Below are 26,277 nucleotides of genomic sequence, written 5' to 3'. Positions count from 1 at the left end.
TAGACGTACATCACTAAAACGGTAATCTCATCCGTTTACCCTGAAAATGAAACATTTATAGAGTTAAATACATAATGATTCAAATCACGTTTTCTTTCACACACGCGTAGGAATATTAGTCGGAAGTATAATTCGCCTACTAAAAGTAAAGCTCATTCATGCCTTGCCATTTCGGAAATCAATAAAACGGTGCTTTATATAGTTCACTGCATGTTGCGTATTTAATATAAACATAACTAACCAATGATATTTCATGCTGATCATTCCTTTAAAAGGAATACTTGTAATTATTTGCAGTCAGCAAGACAACCTTTCTATGGCAACATTTATTACGTAATATTAGACCCCTTAGGACGAAAAGATTGCCCAACAGAATGCGTCAGGCAATATCTCGTCCCTCGGAGACTCGCACAATCAACGTTACCCTAATCTCCACTCCATATTTGTATAATACAAGAGAATTTTGATGGACAATTTATCTTATTCAAAAAGAGATTCATATGTTGGTGAAAGATTAAAAAGGTCTGTTGTTCTGGCGTCTTTTTAAAATTATCAAATTAAGAACTAGTGGATAAAGAATCACGAACCACTTGTGTTAAACATGACACGCATTATTAACTAAAGAACATGCCACATAATATTTAATGTCGAAATAAAATATTCTCTTAACACAAAATTAGTGTTAAAACATCGTACCAAACGTAACAAAATACAGATGATACTAGGTTATTTGTTCCTCATACCTATGCACTTAATTTGCCTGCCAGATAGAGATGACTTTTTCAAGTATATAAATGTGGGTTCAGTTTGAAATAAGAATCTTTAAATGCTCATATTCTCTAAACGAACAAAAATAAAAGTAAAATATTATCAACTATTCGGAACATCCCGCATCTTCTGTAGAAAAGATTGCCCAACAAATAAAATTATTAAAATCGAAAGAAAAAAACACCGTATAAATTAAACCAATTAAGGAACGAGCTAATAAGTTGAATTAATTAATAAGAATGATAGTTTGTATATGGAACCAAAAAGATTATGAAGGTGATATTGCTATGAAGTGCAACCAACTAAAAGGTTTGAAAGGTGACTGTGTTAGCCAGTTGCGCTAAGATTTAATTTACTCGGGTTCTTTTTGTTTTCTTTTTACATTTGTATTTTGATATTTAAGGTCTTCCGTTTCCAAAGGAAGACCTTATAGTGATTGTGGTGTTTTTCTTTCTTTCTTCTTATTTTTTCCCCTCTTTTTTTTTCGGCAGAATTTCTCAGAGATGGCTGGATAGATTTTCCTAAAATTTATCAGGGTTGATGGAGAATGATAATCTTTCCAGACTTTTTTTTCAGTTTTTCAGAATTCATTTCCGGTCGTCAGTTCCCTGTCCTGCGTCAACAAATCCTGTTCCCTCGAGATCTCAAAATCGGAAAACACTTGAGCATCCAGACTTTGTGGGATGATAGACTTGTAGTTGAGGATGTGTTTAAACTACTTAGTATTTGGTTTTGTTCGTCGTAAGTACGGGGGTAATGTATTTTATATAGAATGAATCTGATAGTATAAATTCTTAAATGTGTCATCTATTCGATGTAAAAAAATCAAAAACATTCTACTTTCTGTGAGATATCTCAATAAGATCAGAAAACTCAAACAAATTTCGCCCCCACGAGATCTCAAAAACTATAAGTGATTAAGACACGAAACTTTCATGAATGATAGATATTTGTATGAAGATGTGTTTAACTGGTTATATTTTTCGACCGTCACTATCGGTCCTCACTGGAGGAGTTTAAACGAATCAAGTTGTTTATGAGTTTAACTGCTATTCTTTGACAGTTTTGTTTAGCTTGATAAACAATGATGTACGTTAGACAAATTCAGAAGAAATACTAACTTTTATTTTTATTGAGCACTTCTGTTTGTCCGTTTCCTGTCCCGTGACAAAAACCTTTATGGTTAATGAGATCTCAAAAACGATAAAGTCTTGAACACGCCAACTTTGTGGAATGATAGACCTATGTATGCACATGTGTTTACACTATTTTGTTTTATGCGGAGTAACTTCCGGTCGTCACAGGAAGTACTCTAAAATTTGATTTTTTTTTTGTAAATAAGCATGGAAGTAACATTTTAGTAATAAAAATACAATAGGTCATCAACAAGTGATTAGATAAACGAAAAAATTTTCTTCCGGTGAGTCATCTCAAATACATGTATCTCAGGTAGTTTTCTTTTGTTCAAATGCTGTACCATCGAGATCTCAGAAAGTGTAAGAGATCAAGGCACAAAACTTATATGGAAGTTAGACGTTTGATTAAAAAATTGTTTAACGGGTTTTATTTTGTCTTTCGTTACTTCCGGTTTTTAACGGAAGCGTTCAAGCAAATAAAGGTTTTTGATAAGTTTAGATTTTATTCTTTAAACATGGTATTCATTCTGATGAACAGTTATAAATTGTAGGTAAATGTACTAAAAGTACTTACTTTTAAGGACTATATATGATATGGGCCTAAAATGCCCCCCCCCCCCCCCCCAAATGAACATCGTTTTACTGTAATTCTTAGTTTTCTTTGTAAAGACATATATGTGATGTTTTAACATAATGTTTATTTTGGTTCAACAGGCCACAATTTAGAAATATGATATCATAAAGACAACCTTTTCCCGACATTTTTAGCAGAAACAGCTTGTTTTCAAGCAGATCTAGAAATTCTTTCAGAAAACATAGAGCGCATGCTTGAACAAAAAAATTATCTTAATCAGAGATGTAACTAGCCAGAACTAATAACTGACAAAAATAAATTCCTTGTTCAAGCATACGCTTTAAATCTTTCATTCGTAACAAGATAAGAAAAATGTAAAAAAAAAAAAAAATAATGATTTCTTTCTTTAATCACTTCCGTTTGTACGTATCCTGTCTATACACAAAGAAATCTTTTCTCAATGATATCTCAAGACTGACAAAAACTGAACCACTAATCTTTGAGGAAGGCAAAACAATGTATGAAGATATGTAAACCATGTTTTTTTTGATCAGGCATAACTTCCGGTCGTCACCGGAAGTACTCAATATATATGTCTTTATGTTTTGATTTTTTATAGAAATAATTACTGGAAAATTCCTTCACAGTATATATAATATTCATTGTCTTTTTACCAGAGAAATATAATCTTTTACATATCAATGAATGAGGAACGGAAGACATCTTTGTTGCTATAGCAACAAGAAACTAGTTTTATTTGTATTTTATTCATCTTATTTTCTTTATTTAACTCCTATTAGTTTTTACACATTTTGTGAATATTTATATGGTCATTTACAGAGCCTGTCTCCCTTACAAACCTTCATTAAGGATTATATGTTAAATGTTGCAAACAGTATTATATCTTTATTGTGCAGAATTGTTTTGACATACATTCATTACATATTTATTTGATTAGCCAACCTCCAAAAGTAGAATATCTTAATGAATTGCTTACAATTCTTTCAGGGTGATATGAAAATGTTTGAATAAAGACATTGTCTCCCGTGTTAAGAAGGACGACACTTGTTCCACTGACAGTTTCGTTTCCACCTTCACTAACATTAAGGTATGCTGAACCACGCACAGCATTATTGACATACAACTGGGCGCTGTAATATTCATTTCCAGTCAAACGCAAAGACTAGGTGAATGCATAAAGACCACCTACAGGAGCAGTAAACACGCCCGTATGTCTATTGTAGCTATTTCCAACGTCAGTCAGTACCGTGTCAAAGATAAGAGTGTGAACATCTCCTGGGTTATCCGTCTGTTTGGACATGATCGCGTAAAACCCAATTGCGTCGCTCGGTGTAGTTAAAGGTATATTTAATACCCGACCTGGAACCATTTGCAGATATATTGATAATTAAAGGGGAAATATCAATATTAAATGTTTTAAAAAATATTTGTTCAAAATTTACAGTTAAAATTATATTTTATCATACAACTGAACACAGCATAGATGAGGCCTTATTTAATTTATAGAATACGATGTCTATAAATATTGCTAAAAATAATTACTTATGTAGGTCTACTAATGCCAGAATAATTAATTTAGCCATCCGTCAACTTTGGATAATGATATGAATGTTATTTGGCCCTGAATTAAAATAATTGAAATTCGAATACGCATTTCCCGAAAGGTAATATTTTTTACTTGATTTGAAGCATGCAAATTTGCAGTAAATAAAGACTGGCATGCATGTAGAGGCACTATTGTACATTAACACTTGAATTTTTACAAAATCTCGGGAAAAAAGGAAATACCTTGGCGATCAATGACGTTTTCGTAAGCATCTTTCTTCCCTTCGTATATATTGGTATTTTCTGTATATTTTATTGCCTGATTGGTGTAGTTGTTTTCTTTTGAAACAACTTCTTCCGTTACGAATTGTTTTGCTTCTTTATGTTGTTGCAACTTAATGGCTTCAATATATTCAATCCTCGCTGTCTTTTCAATCAACAGATTTGTTAATTCTTTGTTAGATTTTTCGATGCTATTTATCCGCGCATTTTGAAAATCCACTAAGTTTCAGCGCAAGGATTTTTTTTAAAAATGAATGGATACATCTATATCTTTGTGGCAATATGTACAAGTGGCAAAAAGGGCAACGACAATCAACATAAGTAGAATAGAGTTCATTTTGAAATTCACTATTTGTTTGTAATGGCTGGCAAAATAAAGAAATCAAATTACATGATTGTAGATAAATTAAAAAGGTGTTATTGTTTTAAAAACGTGTAAACTCAAAAATATTTATATTTTTAAGTGTTAGATGACGTAATGGCTGCACTGCCTTACCTGTACTTTTTTTATACCCTTCGCTGTCCTCTCTGTCATATCTTATAGCAGACCATCAATTTAAATTCTTATCAAAACCCAACACGTTAACCTTGTTGCATCATTGTTTGATACTCTCTATTTGTACGACTTAAGATAGATTCGAGAAACTTGTCTTTTTTGTGTGTATCTTAATAAATATTCAATTTTATTAGAATCAGAAATATGGGTAAGCAATTCATATTTTAATTAATAAAAAACTTATGGAGTACAGCAATGTAAATCCTTAAATGATATTCGTAATGTAAAGGTAATTGTCTTGAAATACATATAAATGTTACCTTATTTTTATGACGCCCGTGACGTCTTTCTCAATGTGACGTAATTAACTGACATGTCCAAAGTTATGAACAATAATATTTCATAATTTACATTATTCTGAAGAAAATCACGACGGACGTAGTGTATGCTTTAAATCAGGTATGACATTGATTTTTTGTGTGTCGATGAATACTAGAATATTACGAATCAAAATGACCAACTAATTTTTGAATGGCCCTCGTAAATATGTAGATCAATTGTCTTGTGAATATATTTATCCCATACTAGACTTTGACCCCTACCTGCTCGGGTTGACATTGCATATTATGTCTGGCATTTATAGTGTAAGCCTTCAAACTTTTTTATCTCCTGGAGATGCTACTCAAACTACGAAGTCCAGTACTTCTTTCACCAAACGTTTATTAAAAATCGTGATCTTACAGTTAGAATTACAACAATTAAAAGCAGCCCAAATCACAAAATCCGCTCAACATCATTTTACATGGGTATATAATAATATTTTACTTATGATTGACAGTTCTAACTAGTTCGGCCCATCTACGACGATCATGAGTGAACATTTAGTGTTCAAATTTCAAATTAATATTTGTTTTCTAAATAAAGTAACAAAACTGTCAAAACTGCCAATCAAAGAGTACGGAAGCAGGATTTGAGTCTCGGAGTCCCGAGTCTTAGAGTCACTTACTCATAATACGTTCATTCATAAATGGCATAAAAGGTTACAAAGGTTAATATATAGAATATACAATACATGACTCAATATAGAGTACAGAGCAATCGTTGCAGACACAGAATCGCCAAATATGACACTTGTTTATAAACTCTCAATTTAGATATTATTTTGCCAGTATTATTCACCTGGTTTCATAACATCATTTAGGAATGCTACGCAGTGCTACAAGAGTCACAGAGTTCATTCTGTTTGTTATCATTAACACCATTCAGTGTGCAGTACCTAGGTCATAGTGACCAATATGTAATACTAGCAATTCAAGGTCATAGCATGGCTATCTGTTTACAATATACATCAAATTTGCACACCATGTTGACATTCAGAACGCTCAGAATATTTCATATTAAACATACTGAGTTAGATTTATCTCCCGTATTTTCTTTCATGAACAGAATATATAGCAATTTTTTAATGAATTTACATGTATTTGTATCGTCGTTTTTGAGTTTATCCATGCAAATGTAATATTGTGGAAACATTAACTAAAGAGCATCCTGTGATTAAGTGTGATTGTAATGCACATGCGCAAGATTGTAAAATCCGAAAAAATTCAGATGATTTCAGGATTTTAAAAAGAATTTTCGTTGATCATTAATTAGCGAAGTCTGATCGAGAAAAAACAAAAACACACTGGTAATCTCCAAAAACCAATGATGTTAAAAATATATAAAACAAAAAACAGTACTCTTCCGATTTCTCGGTATTAAAGCCCCAAAATTCGAGTCTATTATCTTAATATAGTAGTATAGATTTAGCTTAAAGTTTCGCGGATATCACTCCTGTTAAAACAAATTGGTATTACCCTCTGTCTTCAAACAATACGGGGCGTCATGATAAAAAAAAAAAAGGGCGACAGACTTAAAGTTCAAAAGTAGCAAAGTTATATGAGGAAATGTATATTTGTTAAGATTGGGACTCTTTTTATGAGTAAAATTGTTGACATCTCATAGATATTGTATTGTGAGGCTTACATCTACGATGTTTAAATAGAAAGACTAAAGTTTAACAAACGATGGGGTGAACATGGGATAAAAATTACCTTTCGTGGTTTTCGAAAGTATAGTTTAAATCAAACCACTTCTTTGTTGTGTACAAAGGCTTGGGATATAAAACTTGTTAGATATATATACAAGTATACTTGCAAGTATTTTACAATTTGTTTTTAAATAATCAGCTTACTATCACTGTTTATTAATATTTATGTATTTTTTTACTTATTGAATCTTTATCTTCTCTTTTAATCAAAACATCGCCAGACATACACTAAGTCTATCCATGCACTTTTGGTCATATAAAATATTTAAAAATGCACACTATTGTAACTCGTATAGTATACGCGGTGAAAAAGTGACGCTTCATTACACGAAAATTTCGTATTTATTGTGCAAAACAGCTCCCAATCTTACCATTTTTAGCCTGTGAAAATTAAATTTCATTTTCTTGCATAACTGATATTTCAAAACTATTAAAAATCAAAACATTATAATTTAAATATTTTAATTATATGAAATTTATAATCAGACATTCTTAGTTGTTTTTAAATTGTTGTACTTTGCTTTACAAGCACAGTTTCCAAATATTGATACTGTACAATTATTATTTACAAGATTTCATAATACAAAAATTTCAAAGCTAAACACGATATGAATTATCGGATTTACTTAACTGATATCCATAAAAATATACGTTTATTTAAAGACTAAATCAAAAATAATTTTATTTACATTCAACCATCTCAAATTCAAAATATCAAATTTACAAACATCGTATAAAATAAACCTGTAAAGTTTGTACTTCCCAAAATAATTTTTTACAACGAAGAAAGTGTCACTAGGTGACGTTTTGCAGAAAAGTACACTACACTCTTTTCCCGATGAACACATCATTATATCATTGTCAAATAAAATTTTCACATTTTGCAAGATTTCTGACATTTTTAACAAAACGTTGTGAAACCTGGGGGCTACAGTTCAACAAAAACAAAAATTTGCGCTAGTTTTAGCCTGATTTACTTTTTTTCCCGCACATATTCTGTTGTCAAAATTAATACCATTAGATTCTTCTGTCAATTTACTACAGTAACTGATATTGTCACTTAACTTGCCTTAGACACTCTCTTAAATTGGTAAACAATCTCGGAGAATGAAATATGTTAAATGCACGTGCAGATCAAGAGTAACCATTTTCAGATGTGAAAAAAATGCAAAACTTCATTTTACGGGGCTGTTGATGATGTTTAAAATACCACCAAAGCCAAGTTAAGTGACGATATTTGTATCAAAATTTCCAATAAATTTTTTGGAATCAAATATTTGAACAGAATTTTGGCGGGAATTGGTAAATCAGTGCGAAACAAACGCAGTTTTTTGTTTGTGCTAAATGGCAACTTTTTAATACGTTGCTTCCACGTCGTCCATCTAATTTTATTCATACCGGAAGCTACAGACCTGCAGCTGTGACTCCTCAGCTGATACCTATAACTAATATTACTGAATTAAAAGCAAAAAAAAAGTATGATCAACAGGTCAAACAACAGTATGGGAAATATCTTCTTTTTGAAAAACGGTGCTCTTTGTAAATTGAACAGAAGTTTCAAATCAATAGCACACCTCCGGATGACACCGACCTTTGTGCACTAAGGTGTCAAGTCAATAGCACACCTCCGGATAACAACGACCTTTCTGCACTAAAGTGTCAAATCAGTGGAACATCGCCAGACGAAACCGACCTTTGTGCACTAAAGTGTCAAATCCGTGTAACATCGTCGGATGTCACCAACATTTGTGCACTAAAGTTTCAAATTAGTGGAACATCGTCGGATGACACCGACCTTTGTGTACTTAGACTTCGCTGTCGTGCCAAACTCTGGTGGTCCATGTAGTGATAATTGGTGCACCGTTCTAGATCGACTTGTGTGTCAACCAGGGTGTACGACTTGTCCTTTGCTTCTATCAGTGTCATAATGTTGTCTGCTAGTTCCTTAAAGGTTGGTCTATTGGCTGCATTGTCCAACCAACATTTTAACATCACTCGATATCTTCAAAAGATAAGCATTTGTTTTTCATAAGATATGAATTTGAATAGACTGCTACAAAATTACAACATATCTGTGACGCCCATGTTCTTGTAGTGTCCACTTTTATCTTCGCTAGTTTGATATTTGTTGGTTATGAATGTGTCTGGTAATTGCTGATCTATTACTAACCACTTCAATGCTAAGACTGATCTTATATATGAAGAAATCATAAAAAATCAAAGATTTTTTTTATGTTATACAGTCAGTTCAATTATATCTTTTACGACATACACTATAGCATTGCATAGCATTGAAATCTCATAGCATAGCATTGGAATCTCATACTCTAGCATTCAATCTAATTCGTCATATCATACCATAGCATTCCAAAGCATAGCATACAACATAATTTTAACTAGGTTTTAAATGTTTTAGACGCTTGCATTGCAGATTAGTGGTTAACTTTGGCTTTTTATCATTTTACCTTAAAAAATGTGAAACTTCTCTGTGCAAGGAGGCGTTTGTGTTCAAATCTCATAGCATACCATATCATAGCATGGCATATCAAATCATTCAGCCCTCTTTTAGTTTCTCATAGCATAGCATACAAATTTCATAGCATTGCATTAAAAGCATCAAGTCTTCTGGTGTGGTATATGAACAAATCCACAACTAGTATGTTTTTAAATCTGTCTACACATACATTTTGTTTCTTCATATTTTTTTTTCTTAATTCCTTTTATGTTATATTATTGTGGTAACGTCTGACAAATGTGACAAAAAACTTGAGCACAACAGTTTCATTTTGAATTGTATGATTTTAATATTCACCATGAAATTGATATCGTCTTATAAATGACCATGCATTTTATGACGCACAATACTACAGTAGTAGCAAATTATCACAATCTAATTGGGTATGTACCGGTTTGGGCATTATAGTTTGATTTTGATTTTGGTAAAATTATTTCCATTGAAATGGGCAAGATTAGTTCCAATCATGATTAGGCGTTATTTTTAAATGGAAAAAAAATATATTATAAAGACTAAATTCAAACGACGACTTGGAAAGAAATATTGAGTGTTGTTTCAAAAATAAAAGCAAGTGACAACATTTAGCGTCACAGTATGTTGTTTGCATCTATGAAATATGTCAGCATTCAACCTATATGAAATAAGCTAAGGTTAGGGCAATCTACGCTCATGATTATGTTTATTTTTGTTTTTATCTATTTGTATTCATATCAAATATATCATTAAAACAAAAATAACCTCTCATGAAACTGAAAATAAAGTTGTGGTCTTTTTCATAGATAGCATCAGCTTAATTTCGTAGCTGCGTTGTTTCATAATCAAATTGGTAATATCTTTTTATGACAATACTTCCTATGTTTAATATAAAAATATCATTAAACATCTTACAGCATAATTGGACAATATTCTGGTCTGGGCAGTCTTCGTCCAGATTTAAGGTACATCGCCATGTCCCAATTATCTACTTCTGGGTAAGGTTGAGCACCCCTGGTCATTAGTTCCCACAGCACCACTCCATAAGACCACTGAAAAAGTTAGTTTTTTGTTTATATTATTCAATACTAGACTCTGTCCCAGGATATTCTTGATTCTTTTTGCTTGATTACTCGATAATCATTAATTCCTGCAAAGTTTAAGCGATGTTCATTTATAAGTATGAAAAATTTCCAAGATTTATTGTTTGAAACGCCCCCTCTTGCCTATCAGGTTTCAATACAAGGCTAAAAATAAAGGAGTCTACGGGGACATTGCATATAACAGTACCCATATGATAACGTTGAAAACTTATGCAAGGTATTTCTGGTGACCTCCGACTGAAGAAAATTTGTCAACATTTCCCATTAGAAACTCCATAAGAAACTGTATTTTTTTTCGGATTGAAAAATGACAATGTTTCAATGAAGATATTTTGGTTATTTTTCCTTTCGTCTATTTCAGTTTCATGTCTCTAACACTAATGTGTATTTTTGGTTCAAATTCGTCCAAAAGTGCTGCATAAATATCTTAGGACATACTATAATTGTATATAAGCGATCATCAAGATACACTTACATTTATGGTTAAGTTACGGTGAATTAGAATAAACCGGCTGGTTTTAAATATAATATGCTGCTGTAAATCTAAATATTCTCACGCTTTTACATTCTTTTTTTAAAATACATTTACACCTGTTACTAAGAGATGGCGCCTGGTGCACGGATGTATATAATAGAAGAACGTTGTACATTGCATTTTCTTACAGACATCATCGATTTTGAAACACATCAGGATATTGTGCATAGACTCGGAAACATTGTTGGGAGCATAGTGTCATCACACCTTCTAAAAGTTTACTATATGTCGCAAAAGACATCCACGAAAGAATATTGGAACTCTGCGATTAAACATTTTTTATTTAATGGTAAAACATACCACGTCTGATTTGGAAGTGTATCGTCCATGCTCTAAACTCTCAGGAGCCATCCATTTAACGGGGAGTTTTTGCTTGTTTAGGCAACTGTAATATTCTTTTGAATAAATGTCTCTAGAGAGACCAAAGTCTGCAACCTTTACAGTAAAGTCTTTGTCAATCCTGCAAATTCCAAATACAATGAATAGAAATATATCATCAATCTCTCAAATATAGTTTAAAACAAATGTTTTATACATTTGACCTGTGCTATTGCGTTTGGGTTTTTTGTATAAAACACACATTCAATGATGTTTTTATAATATCAAAATTTGAATTAATTATTAGTTTTAAATATTTAATTGCACGTTATAAAAAACTAATAAGTTTAACTTCAAGCAGTATTGTTAGTCGATTTATAAAACATGAACAAACGAAAAAGCTCATCATACATGCAATTTCTGGCCGCCAGATCTCTGTGAACAAATTTTATGGAGGAGAGGTATTCCATTCCTTGTGCTATATCCAGACTGTATGTGACAAGCATTTTCACTGTGGGCATCTATGTTTGAACAAGAATTTATCCTTATTATACATTTTTCATAGGTTTCAAAAAGTTAAAGTGTTTGCAATATATACATGTATAAGAAGTCATTGCTTAATTACCTTATACTCAAATAGCAAAAATATTATATGAATTGAAAATCTTCGACTGGCAAATATTTTTCTTTGTTACAAAGACTATATGAAATATTTGTAATTTCTTGATTATCTAATACTGCGAACAGCAAAATATGTTATATCAAGAATTGCTATTTTTTTCTCTTTTGTATAGACTATATAACATAATTGTGAATTACATTGTTTTCATCTCTTATGTACGTCAGCAAGGCCCCGTTGTGCATAAAAGGTAGAATGACCATTGGGAATTCCCCCTTATCCATTGTAATTCCGATCAAAGTCAGTACATTAGGATGGTCAAAGTCTTTCATGATCAGGGCTTCATTCAGAAAAGAGTTTACGTCGTCCGCGCCGGCGCCTAGATGATAAACAAAAATAAAAATTATGACATACCCCGTTACCTAAATAGCATTATTGCATTCCTTTATTTTTTTTAAAAAAGGAATATGTTAATTTTCATAAAACATATATCAAATTATGATCATCGTCTCTATAAGCAATTGTTTATATGATATATAAGATAATTCATAAAGGGTAGGTTCATATCAAATCTGAAAAATTATTCTACAAGAATTGGTAAAAAGTTATTTATAAAAGCAAGCAGGAAATGAAAGTAAGCATATATGATTATATGTTATTCAAAAGTACATTTTTAACAAATATCTATAAGCACTTACGAATGATTGTTTTTACCGCAACAAGCAACTCGAATTTGTCCTTTGGTTTCTTCAAAAATCCTTTGTATACACATCCAAAGTTTCCTGTTGGGTAGATGTAAAATTGTACCTTTTATTTCACAAATAGTAATCATGCATTTCAAATGCATTTTCTAACAGATACATATATGCACGTTTCAGAACCTTAGGACATTTTGTCATGAAATTCAAACAACATTTATCCATAAAGGTAATAATAATTCGTACCATACATTTAAAAAACAAATTGATTTTTTTCTAAATAAAATATACGAGAAAATAGCCAAGTTCCAGCGAGACTTTACTGTTTTAACTCGGTCAGTAATATACCTCTACTGTTAAAATAAACCCATTCAAATTAAATAGTTATATTCTATTCCAAACTTAATCCTACAGCAAAGACCAAGTTTCTACGTTCAGATGTGAAGTTTTCCTGAATTGTTACCAAAACAACTTCAACATAAACTGGGTAAGTGTTCTGATGTTCTGCTATTCGATCCACATTAATTCATATACTTCTGTGTATATTTCTGAATAACAATACTTCTTAAACTCTTCTTTAGGTTAAATAATCAGGGATGAAACACGTAGTTTTTTATTATCTGTCTTTTATATATATTTACAAGTATCATGGAAATAAATTTAGAAATGTAAAAGAAATATATGTCTGGTGTAGCACGTTGCTTTTTGATTAAAACGAAATTAAACAAGTTTGATTTACCCTTCCCGATGTCTGTTCCAAGTCTGAGGCAGTCCCCATCCACCAGGAGATTTTGTCTTTTCATTATGGTCACCATGTCTTCAACCATATCTACGTCACATCCGCCCACTGCTCCTATCTCTGTTATATGTTTACCATCGACATAATCTTTAAAAACCAAAAAAAAAAAATGCAATCAATCAACAAAACACTTTCTTGAGATCAATTTCCTGAAAAACGTTCATTACAAATAAATGTTGATATATATAAAAATAATATCACTTCAGGTGTCGTGGACAGTTATGTACTAAATAGCATTAATAAAATATTCTATTTAACAACTGATTTTCAATTGTATTAATTTTAAACAATCTTGACCATCTGGTTAAAACAATGTCATTAAGCAACTGATTTTTCATTGAACCGATTAAAAAATTCTTTACTATCTGGACTTCTTTGTTATATAATCAATGTTTCTTTTTAAGAATGGATAATCAAACACATCAAATACTATTGACTACGCGGGGGTGTTAAGGAAGCATATGGGCGATTTAGCGTCTTATTTTGACTCTTATATTCAAAATCGTGAAATTAAATAATTATTTTGAATAAGATCAAAAACTTTCTATTATCTTTTAAAATATATGTCAGTGCAATAAAAATCGGGTAGTACATTACTGCCACATTGGTGCATTATCACGTGACAACTATAAATAGCTTACGTATATTCCTTAACTTAAAATGAGATAGAACAACACTACCCCGCGGTTTCAAAAATAAAATAAACATACCAAGTGAAAGCAAAACATCTCAGCTTAATCAAAACCGCTGCTAGAATCGTATGTTTTTCCAAATTAAAAAGTTATTTATCCGGTTCTCGTAAAACCTTCCCAACTTTTATATAGTTTGCACGGAAAACGGCAAATTGCATCAAAACAACACACAACATGGGATTCTAGCAGCACTTTTCAATAAAAGCATTGATCAAATTAACAATACGTATAAAATTTCAAGTTCAATATATACGGGGTAGTGTTGTTCTAGTCGGATTTTTATATCGTAAACAACGACAGAGGAAAGCCTGGCCGAGAAATAAAAGCAAATTTACATACCTTTTAGCGAATGATTGATAAAACTAACATCTCCCCCAGTATCCTTATGTTCAATTTTCAATAAATCACACCACAATACTTTATTAGAGTTCTTAGATTAGTTATATTTTGAATATGTTTACAATGCTTTCCGATCAAATTCACACGACATTCGACTTTTAGTCATGACGTCATCAATGTGTAAATCTACGTAATACAAACTAATTTCTGGACAAAAAATTGTCTTCAGTATTTTTAATTTGTTTTTGATCTACGTTTCGTTGCTTTGATATTTGAATATGTACATAATAACTAAGATTTGTGATTTCACGGAATTACATGTAACTCAGATTCCATATGCTTCCTTGACACCCCCGCGTAAATCTAAGACCCTGTTATTTACCATTAATATGCCTAGTATTGGTGACCTCATGGTCGGGGTCCGGTGTTAGGAATCCGTCCGTTACCTGTTGGTTGCTGTTACTGTTAGCTCGGTAAACCACGGGCGCAGTAGCTGGGTCATAGGAAACACGTTTTCTTTGGAATGGACCAAGGTGATAATATTTCATACAGACCCCAATAGAAAAGGACAGAAAAACACAGCAACCTATGAGACCCGCCATGAGGATAAATCGACTACCCGCTTGTTTTTTAACAATGTGCTTAAACTCAGCTGGTCCCAAGACAGTCTTTATGTTTCCGACTTTAATCTAAAGCAAAGAAAATAACCTTTGTATTTGTAAGGAAATCCTTATTTTAATTGTACTTAAATGTACAGAATACAAAATATCAAAACAATCTTTTATCTTAAACGTCCGTTCATATACGTACAGTTATGGTCAATACAGCTTTCTCTTCAAACAAATTATGATTGTTAATGGTCTCGGTCAGATCACATCTAAGATGCGAAGAAGCTAATTCCTTTACTGGGCATGGATTATTTTCCACAATTATTGTATAGTCCTCGGGTTTTAATGCCTTATTCAAATTACGGCCCTGAAAATGAGCAAAAGATGAATGATTTAAATCAAAAATAATTTAGAATTATTGAAAACGAGCAATGACTCTTGGTCCGTGAATCACATTGTATTGATAAGTTCATGGGCACAAACCACATGCATCAAATTCTTCTGAACAGTCATTGATTTCATTTGCATTTGGTATTTAATCAAAATATAAATATTTTTCATATATTAGAAGATGTGATTTTATAATAAGTATTGAAAATGTTTTCGTGGATCTTCTCTTTGAGCAAATAAAACAATAAAATAATGGCGGAAGTAGGAAATGCAGTAGACATTTGAATTTCCACAGTCCTAGTCATGGAAAGTCTTTGGAATTGTTTTCGTTAAGAAATCGACCAAAATGGATATGCATAAAAACATTAATTTGTTCACAAGTTAACAATATTTGATAAAAATGACAAGTCCTAACAAATTCAATAACAATCATCTCTAAGCTAATGCAAAAAGCCTTTTTAAGACTCATCCACGATGCCAATAGTTTAGAAGACTCTCACATAAATCCGAAGAAGCTTTTCCTCACTGCGAACTTCCCGTTTTTCAGTGGTATTGAAGCTCTCAAAGACAGGGTCTTGGTAAACCGTCATGTAATATGGTTGCTTTCCCATCCCTGTTTCCCAATAGTAATCGTCCTCTTCTATCATGATCCACATTTTCAATTTGGTTTCTAATCCGCCGACATATTTTGATAAATCTGGTGTCGTGCAAGTAAGTTTGTCATCCAACAGATCACAACTCTGTTAATAAGTCAGAACTGCATCAGGGATATTTAATTAAAAAAGGCAACGAGTTTATGAAATATAATTTTATCTTATTGACATAGAAGGACTTATTTCGTTGTAAACGATATACCTTAAAATAGATATACAACGATAATTTCTTTAAAATATCGTTGGCCGGATTTGCAGATTTTTATAGACAAACAAAACTCACGGTATTTATCGTTTTATTTGTTCCCAAAAAGTTTAAGTGTAGAACGTGTGAATTGGCGCTTTGAAAGTTTTTTCCTTCAACAAGCAATTTCAGTCCTCCACTGCAAGAGATGCAAAATCATAACTATTATGAAATTGCCAACATAACTTGTTTGAAAACACATATTTTGATTTGCGTCATTTAAGCGTTATTCATTGAAGATATTATTTTTAGAACTACCTTATGATTGTCGCGTTTCTGGAAACAGAAGTTATTTGTGGATTTTCTCTATAGCAATATGTATCGTTAGTACTTGTTATGATGTCATTGTCTATTTCGACTGTGATTCGATAACATTCGTTGCAAGTCACCATTCCCGAATTTCCTCCATCTCTGATATCAGTGCATTCAGTCGTTATGCACTGTAAATGTGTCTGGTTCTTTCTGCATAAAAAATCACCAAATAAATGTATCATTTACTGTTCACTTTATATTTATGACGTATATTTATAACGTATTCTTTGAATTCAACAAACTGATAAAATCGATGAAAAAAGGACTCATTCAACCCTACTAGAGTAAAACTTGATTATAAACAAGTCCTAGGGACCATTGGATTTACTTCGTTACATCTGCAATTCGTTATATCCATGTAACGAATCCGTAATAATAACTAAAGCGAACTTTTTATAGACAATGCACATGTTTTCTTTAGACAACTACAGTTTTTGCTAATTGAGGCTTAGAATGGAAATTCATTTAACGATAACTTTAATAATCGGATTGTGAATTGAAGAATTAATGTCAAGTTAAATTCATTCAATCTATTATGTTGAATGCCAGTGCTAACTTTAAAAAAAAATAATGTAAAGAAATTCGTTAGAAAAGTGTTAAATTTTATTATAATTCTCCTCTACGGGACTCAAAATCAATTCGCATTATCCGTAAATTCATTATATTTGAATTTGTAATAACCATCAAATTTTGCAAATATTTTTTGAGAAATTTACCGGGGACTCAAAAACAAATTCGTTATTACCGAAGTTCGTTATATCAATGTTCCTACTTAACAAGTTTAAGTGTACTTAGAACGAAAAAATCATTTCTTTGCAAGGTCACGTTTCACTTATATGAATAAAAGAAAAATACTTTGAAATTAATTACCGAATCACATTTTATATTTTCAAAACAAAAAAAGAATTACATTGTTTGCTTGAAAACACATTTGCGAAGAAAGTATTGAATAGCCAATACATTTGCAAACTTATTAGTTTGGGCTTCCGTGACCTAATTGTAGCTTTTATTTTTATTGCTTAAAACTGTAGACTTTCTCAGTTTTTTCCCCAAAAATATCTGTGTAGCAAAATTTTACTCTATACGACTAGTATTACAGAAAAAGGTGTTTACGTAGCATTTCTGTTTACACGTAGCATTTTTTTTTTCATTTACTTTGTCAATTAAAAAGGGTACTAATTCTTGACAGATAGTATCTTGCAATTTGACGGTCGTTTGAGAAGACTGGTATTCATGTTTTTTGTATTCCAATCATACAAATGTTGGTAAAACAAAAGATTTGAGAGGCAATTAATAAATCTAATTTCTTGATGGTAAGACAGGTTCAGGATGATACATAACAGAAAAATTAATTAGAAATACCGATGCATTGCTCATTCACATTTTATGCTAATAAACATTCCTACCTTTGTATGTTGCAAGGGATATTATGAATCAGTACTTTTGTTGAGAATCCAATATCCAGATTGTCGCCCTGAAATGTGATCACAGTATTTCCACGGCGGGGCCCAAATGCCGGACCTGAGTCATTTAGGTACGGATTCTACAAATAATTTTTTAACCATCAAATTAGATGTTTTAACTTTTGACTGTCCAATTACATAATTCAAATGTGTGCATCAAATATCTGTTTCATTTGTTACAAAATGTGCTCTACTTCTGGATTATTTTTTCTTCATTCGTGTCTTATTTAAGTTTTTTTCTTTCAGATATCTGAAATTTTGATTCATAAATATAATATGTTAGCTGTAAATGTCTTTGGTTGGATCAGAAATGCAGAACGATGACTCTTAAAAATGTACGGCCATTTTATTCATTTAAGCTTACCGTGGAGTAATTTTTAATACATTGTAAGAAAAATTAGTCCCTAAAGGTAGTGTTATGAACAATACATTTCAAGTTTCTTTTAATCGGGTTATGAAAAATAATGTTTTCGGTTATCAAAAATTAGGAGGGGAAAGGCGAAAGCATGTGATAACTTTAATAATATTAATTTGTTTCAGTGCTACATATGAAAGCTTATATTTATTAAGTTGTCTATTAAGAAATATTAGCAAAGCTTCTCTATGACTGATATAGCACTGTTAAATATCTTGGTGCATTTTTAACCAATGAAGGTTTGATAAAACTATTCGAGAGTGTTCACGTTAGATTGAGAAATAATCATTTAGCAAGTGTTACCATATCGACTATTTGTGGGTCTGTTGGATTAATGGGAATAGATCATATTCTAACTAATTATATCCTTAATTAATTTAAAAAATCAAACGGCATATCAAATTGATTGATGAATGAAGTTACTCAAATCTTCAGTAATATCCCTATATAGTATGTTCATGCAAAGTTATAATTATTTCTTCAGATAAGAATTAACGTTACAGATTTGAGTCTCAGAATCTCGGGAGTAAAGTGTATGTATTCTAGCTCCGTTTAAAAATATGTTTGGTTGAACACATATTTCAAAAGCGTGTAATTATAGGGATGGTACAAGTAATTTTCCGTCAAACAAGGAAATTCAAGGAAAACATTCAAGAGCATAATTAAATCTTGGCAAAGCAATCAGGATGTTGCACGTTCAGTATAATGTGAAACATGATGTGGAGTGTTGAATTTTGAATTTTTGCACTGGAATATTTCTACTTTGTAGTTAATATGCTTATGACACAGCTGTTTTTGATTTTAATATAAGCTTTTTGATATTTCAGTTCATCCAAAATATGTACTCTGTTTTATCAAATTCACTTATAAGGCTCAAATACAATGTTTTAGCATTGTAACATACATAATAATTATTAAAAATATTATTATGCAATAAGTTTCTTTAAATTTAAAACGATGCATTTACCTTGTACGAGTAATGAATCTCTTTAATCTGGGATGTTTTCACAGTACCAGCAATGTCTGCTGTGACCGTTACAAGAAAATCCCCGGCACTGTGTTCTTCCGTAATACACTCAATGCTGCAAAAAAATGAACGCCTTTACTTTTCTTGTAATTTTTAACCAATTATATTGGCTTAGAAAAAGGGCCCTAAAAGGGTCTATCAGCTAAAGGTAGCCTTCTTTTTCCCCCATAAATTATCCAATTCCTAAAGTGATACAGAGCTCTCCATTTGAGTACACATATATTAACATCATTATAATCCTTTTTTTATTGCTTTAACCTAACAAAGTCTATTATAGTATTGTACGGTATACTAAAAAATTACCAATGTATAATGACTTTAAGCAATCATCGTTATTCCAACAAATATATCTCAAACTAGAAAAAAAATATCTACAATAGCCTTCTCGGTATATTGCTGACATAGCCTCTATGTATGAACAATACTGTAAAGGTCGTAATTTTCCAAACTGCTTGATAACTATTATATAATTTTTTCTTTTTTTTTTAAATTGTCAAAATACTCTTAAAATAATTATAGGTTAACAAGAATCATAATGTAATAACCGTGTAAGAGTTTTGTTCACCACAGTGCAGGCGTTCGTCTCTCCAATAGTCACGTTAACTTCTGATGAATGATCATCTCCAAAATTATCTCCTTCTATCGTCAGCCGCGTCCCCCCTTCAAGTGGACCACTTGTCGGGGAGATCTGTTTTGAGGAAAAGGTAAGCTTTTTTTTTTTTTTTTTTATAAATAAATGCCATAAACCTTTTATAAAACCTCCGATGTGATTTTGGAGATTTTTTTAGAATAGTTTTTAAGGTGGTAAAGGACACCTCCATATTATTCGCGCATACAGGATAATTTCAACTGTACTACAACCATCTTTATATTAAATTAAAAATCTGTCTGAGATATTCTATCATGAGTTGCAAAAATAGCAAAAACTTTCAAATCATATTTTTTCCTTTCAGTTTGTTAATCATACCGTGTATAGGAATGGAGGACAGCTATCATCATGCCACACCGATTCACATTCGTCCTTTCTCATGCAAGAATGTTTACACCAACTGCAACCTAATGGGTCACCTGTCGTCACGCAGGCATCACAAGTTGTATGAAGATGGCATGAAAACAATGGAAATTTTGATGCCTACAAAGTAAAGCTCATTAAGGTTAAGACATGTAAATTTCCAAAGGTCCGAATTTCTAATCCAAGAAAACAAGCGATAAAAGGATTGTTTCTTCGCATGATTTTTTTTAAGGATTCTTATTCGTTATCCTTCTTTCTGCCTTAAACTAACGAAGATGGTAAATATCTAATATGCAGAACAGCTACATCCAACGACAACCATCTTATTACAAAAATGAGATAAAAAACATTCAAAGTATCTTAAAAACAAAATTTAGTTTTGTTTATTCCCTATGAACTATTGATTAAGTTTTGGTTTCAAAACGACCTGTGGTGACAAACCTTGTTTCCATGCAAAAATACGATGTGTTTGTTGTCATTGTGGTCAGAAAGGTGATGAGGCTCTATTCGCTGGCTTCTATTCTGACTTAGATCATACTTAACGTACGGTTTTCGGTCTCTAAATTGCTGTTCCATGTTAACCTACAAAGAATATCAATCCATTTTATGGATGAAGTTTGCAACTGAGCACCACAAAATCTCAGCAAACCAGTGTGATTGAAGTACATGCACTGTGATTTCACAAATATTCCAAGGCATCAATTATTCGTTGGTTTAGCATTAATAATATATAAGAAAAAATTAAGCTTTAATAATCAATTGTATTTTTGGATCAGCTCGACAACAAAATTTACAATAACTGTGGTGTTCAACGAGTACTGGTGAAACTACAGTGCATGATATAGATAGTGGTTCATAATTCACGGCATTGGAATTTTACTTTTAGGATATATCCATCGTACGTTCCAATCCACACAACGGTGGTCCGCGGGTTTACTTGGTGGGCAAAAACCGAGGTGAATATTGTATGTGATTCCTGATAGACAATGCCACTCGGATCGTAGTGAGGTTTCGTCAGTCTTTGTATCCCAGGGTTCACTTTCTGGGCTTCTCGATTGCTGCAGTAATTTTGTGAATTATACTACAAAATAGCATTGCACATTGTTGACGCTTTATTGGGTAAAGTTTAAGGTTTGTTCTCTGGGCTTCTCGATTGCTACAATAATTTTGTGGATTTGTCTACAAAACAGCATTGTATATTGTTATAGCATTATCGTGTTAACGTCTATCTTCGCTATGTAGGTGTGACGATCCACAATGGTTCTCTATTGACCTGAACGTGAATTCATAAAAACGTGACTATACACCCTAATCTGTCAAAGATGTAAAAGGAAATGGTCAAAGTATACGTTTTACTTTCCTATTTTTATTGATGGCAATAAATTTTACGTATAAAATTAGCGAAATTCAAACTGAAGTTTGAATTTCATGCAGTTGTCGATTAAAAATCTTAACCTTGTTAAGGTGTAAAATTATAGGAGGCTTGTTGAAATCACTTAATATAACATAAACACATACATTTTTACAACGTTTATCTGATTTGCTTACAAAAGTACCATAATATTTCCATTTAGTAATGTTTATGTACCTGTAAACAAAAAAACGCAAAAACCTTTTTGCATTTCATTTTTTTAGTTTAAAATCTGAAAATGCATTTTTCCTTTAAACAAAACTTCCCAAAATGTGTACATGTCAAATTTACCATTTTATTAACTTGTCTTTAATTTGCAACATCATATTTTGCTAAACAGATTTAACACCCATATGCTCATGGTTATAGATTATAATTAGGCATTGAAAGCTTATTTATGACACTTATAACACACAACCCAGCACGACCTGGTTCGTTATAGGACCAATGATAACCAAATTAACGTTCAGTGCTTATATTTTTATACTCTTTTTATTTTCTTGCCTGTCTGCAGATGTGATTATACCACATTTAAAGTTACCGTTTTATCGTAAGAGTAATTTTTAACAATTAAAGAAGGAGTCTTCTTGTTATCAGACATACTTTTTATAGAAAGAAATTTCAAATTTCGACACAATCAAACAGATCCCATAGCCAAATGATTCTATCTCTTTAATTAAATTTGACCATCTTGTTTTCGCATAAAGGTCAGGTCAAGGTCGCTAACTTTTCCCCCCCTCAAATTAAAGGATGATAAGAAGAAATTTATGTATTCGCAGTTATATTGACATCCTTTTAACATAAAAGTTTCTATTCTTCAATGAAATAATAAAATGTAAGTATTCATTTTCAATAGTAAAAATGATTCTTAAAAGTACTTATAAACTTAAAATACATATAATTTCATATTTGTTAATGGACAAATTAAAACAAACGATTAAACAGGAGAAATGTTATAAAGAATTAACTACTTCATGAGGATTAAAGATATGTAATCCTTCTTGTCTAATGGTCAAGGATTGTGCTGCACAAAAATGTTTCCTTTTCATTACTTTTTTTTGAATTATTTCTTTTGACTAGCATTGTTTAAGAGAATATTGAAGTATTCCAATGGATCATGCGTTAAACTTAAATTCATTAATACAAGGAAATTCGATTTTTTGTTGTTGTCTTCCTCAATTTTTAAATTACCTCAAAACCGGAAAGCCTGTCCACAGTCCACACTATAATCATTAATTGACTGCAGTTTTGAGTAGTGAGGGAGTGTCAATTCAAGAAAAGCTTATCCATGTACACATATCAAAACTTGGAAATTTGATTTTAATTTTGTAATTTTTTTTAAAAATCTTTTTCAATGTTTATATTCCTTAAAACCAGAACGCATGTCTATGCTACATGTATAATCATAAACAGGTTATGGTTATTTTAGGGTGAAGGATGTCAATTCAAGAAAATTTCCACACAGATCAACGGGAGTAATGGGGCTACTTTAAACAATCGGGTTAAGACTTATAAATTGTTCTAGTGGCCATTTCTACTATGGATTTGGGAGGCGTCGATTTTTTCATGCTGATGTGGCTAAGCACTACAGCTGTGTTTTTATTTCTATAATAAAGAGCTAAAGTATTTGATTTTTTCCAACCTGATTTACAGAAAAAAAATTATGATAAAAAATATCATCTCAAGCTTAGAACTTTTATGCAAATCTGATGATTGGCAATTTGTTGGACCTCTTGCCATTTTTAGACTAAGCAATAAACATCATCGAATATTCCTTGCAATTTTTCTATTCCAAAAAAAATTCAGTTGTTCTCATAGATCTAGAATTACTAAATCACTGTATATCTGTATCATTGCAGTGAGAGAATTATGAATTTTCTTCATTATACCTCAACATCCATATAATCCCACAACGAAAGTATTTTCTTTAATATTTGATTATGTTAGCAATAAATATCTACATCTAAAACTAAAATTCGTGGAAAAAATTAGACGTTGACAAGTAAAGGAAACTTTCGAAATTTAACAATACTTCCTTTACAACGAATTAGAGTTATCATTAACTGGTACATTTGAGTCACGGCCTTTGATCTTTGTGTTTTTGATGGACACGATTTTGAATAAGGTGACAAGTAGCAACCAAATAGCGCTAAATGCATTTTGAAGCATGTTTATTTAAGGAATAAGGAATCATTCCGAATGGCTTTATGATAGATTTGACCATGCTCCGACCGAAATTATCACATAATAATATTCAAAGAATGATTCCTTATTACTTATATTTATATTATTTCCAATTTGTACAGTTTAAAATAACATTATTTTATAACCACTATTTTTATGTAGCACATTATATGTTTTACTACGCGGCGCAGCCAGTACCATTTTTCGGTTATGGTAAAAGACACGCCCATTTTGTGTCACTCATTTTTTATGAAGGCATTGGGTTTTAGGGTTCATAATTGATTCGTTTTGTTATCACAGACAAATACAGTTGATTATATGTTAATATTTCTATCTAATAACCCTCTTACCTTTTCTGTTATAATATAAATATAATGCCAACATAGCTTTACTACTAAAGGCTATCACATACGCATCTTGTCTGCTATACATTCCAAGGCATGTCAATAAAAAATAAATTGCTGTTGAACAATATAACCATCCATGTACTTGTCTAAAAGTTTAAAAAAATATTATATACATATAGTTATTTTTAACCTTTCGTTTACCTTATTACAAGCTCTGGTTTCTCCGCACGTTGACCAATCAGGTGGAGTAATGGCGTCGGCGTTATTATAACAAAACTTCAGCAGGTTATTGAACATCCTGTCTATATCTTGCTGGGGGAACTGACAAACGGCCGCCGAATTGTTTGGTAATGCCTCAGTAGAATTAAGACTTTTGCTAAATGCCACATAAAGAACATATGTTTCATTTGTCGTAGCATAGTAAGCAGCGGTTGCTATGTTGTGTTGGTTGCATTCTAAAATAACTTCATTAAAAGAATCCATGTATTTATCGTTCTTGCAAATTCTCGATATTTTTGTTTGGAAAAGTGTACCATTGGAAGCAGTTCTAGCTTGATTGTATATGCTGAAGATAAATTCATTAGTGCTGAAACCGAAAATAAATCGAGTTGCGGAATTCAGGCGTTTATGGTGGCATAACCCCGCGGAAGAATACATTGTTGTGTTTTGAAATTCCCACTGCTGGAGAGGGTCGTTGGTTCGATTGTAAATTTCCATGAACGAAAATTCCGGAAATGTGTGCTCCATTCTCCGACCGTCCCAACTCCTTCCGATGAAGTAATGGTCGTCCGACTGGTCTTCCGTTTTAAAAGGAATCAAGATGGTACCTTTCTCACTTCCGATGTAGTTTTGAGAAGACTCTTTATAAAACTTTTCCTCGGTATCAATATGGTAGCTATTCAAAAATGTACAAAGACCCTGATGGACACTACCACAGACGAGAACCATTCTTCTTCTAGGAATGAATTCCAAAACTTCGACATAGTTGTCTGTCATTTTATAATCACAAACCAACTGGTTGGGGGCACACATTTTATTATCTGGTTGTGGACCAATGGTTTTGTTTTGCAGAAGATCAAAGTTACTGTCAAGACGGAGAACAATATTTTTACCACCTATATAAATATCTCCATTCGCGGGTTTTACTGAAATCCGTCGGAGAGGAGCATATTTCAACGGTACAGAGACTGTTTTGTAAAACGCATTCAGGGTTGGGATAAGTACTAATAGAAGAGTTAAAAGCAAAACGCTGAAATAAAGAAATATTGATTCATCATAAACTTGCACGAATATGCAGATATGATCACACTATACATCTGACATGAACATGATTAGAGCGCAAAGGCGCAAATGCTTGCAGTTATTACAATTTGCATCAAAACACTCTCTGTTTCTGTCTGCCCGTCTGCCTGTCTGTCTGTCTGTCTGTCTGTCTCTGTCTCTGTCTGTTTGTCTGTGTGTCTCTGTCTATCTCTCTGTCTTTCTACCTAAATTAATTAACCAATCAAAATGTTACTTATGGAAACAATAAGCCCTCATATAAAGTTACTAATACATACTGCCCGTGATTCTTAACACAAACAATGAAATAAATTACTGAATAAAAAACAATTTACAAGCATTTAACATTTAAAACTCACCACCATCTGCTCGACATCGTGATAGTTCTTGTATTTGATTTATTTCCTTACATGAATGAAATACGTGGC

General features: G+C 32.0%; 1 protein-coding gene and 1 pseudogene across 2 annotated transcripts; both read right to left on the bottom strand.

Moving 5' to 3' along the window:
- Nucleotides 1-3,240: 3,240 nt before the first annotated feature.
- On the bottom strand, nucleotides 3,241-4,861 carry LOC128161058 (uncharacterized; annotated as a pseudogene).
- A 669-nt stretch (nucleotides 4,862-5,530) lies between these two features.
- LOC128160458 (hepatocyte growth factor receptor-like) lies at nucleotides 5,531-26,277 on the bottom strand. 2 transcript variants are annotated; one of them, XM_052823778.1, is made up of 20 exons: nucleotides 26,209-26,277; nucleotides 24,770-25,817; nucleotides 21,507-21,707; nucleotides 21,068-21,208; nucleotides 20,582-20,746; nucleotides 20,160-20,302; nucleotides 19,555-19,669; nucleotides 18,116-18,252; nucleotides 16,656-16,859; nucleotides 16,437-16,536; nucleotides 16,001-16,240; nucleotides 15,313-15,477; nucleotides 14,885-15,191; nucleotides 13,412-13,558; nucleotides 12,673-12,756; nucleotides 12,175-12,353; nucleotides 11,767-11,876; nucleotides 11,338-11,497; nucleotides 10,315-10,451; nucleotides 5,531-8,913 (listed from the first exon to the last, which is right to left on the bottom strand). In XM_052823778.1, the coding sequence occupies exons 1-20, from the start codon at nucleotides 26,223-26,225 to the stop codon at nucleotides 8,673-8,675; spliced, it is 4,041 nt and encodes a 1,346-aa protein (XP_052679738.1). In that variant the 5' UTR covers nucleotides 26,226-26,277; the 3' UTR covers nucleotides 5,531-8,672. The 2 variants fall into 2 exon arrangements, with proteins under 2 accessions (XP_052679738.1, XP_052679739.1); XM_052823779.1 differs by lacking the exon at nucleotides 26,209-26,277 and having other exon boundaries at nucleotides 21,507-21,684; nucleotides 24,770-24,895.

This window comes from Crassostrea angulata, chromosome 8, assembly GCF_025612915.1.
Source record: "Crassostrea angulata isolate pt1a10 chromosome 8, ASM2561291v2, whole genome shotgun sequence".
Lineage (NCBI taxonomy): Eukaryota > Metazoa > Mollusca > Bivalvia > Ostreida > Ostreidae > Magallana > Magallana angulata.
This window is presented reverse-complemented; position numbering and strand designations above follow the sequence as displayed.

Excerpts from the sequence above, each read along its gene's own strand:
- LOC128160458 (XM_052823778.1), bottom strand. Across the intron at positions 11,877-12,174 it reads ACATAAGAGATGAAAACAAT|ATGCCCACAGTGAAAATGCT; the intron begins GTAATTCACAAT and ends GTTCAAACATAG. Across the intron at positions 11,498-11,766 it reads CTGGCGGCCAGAAATTGCAT|GATTGACAAAGACTTTACTG; the intron begins GTATGATGAGCT and ends TGGAATTTGCAG.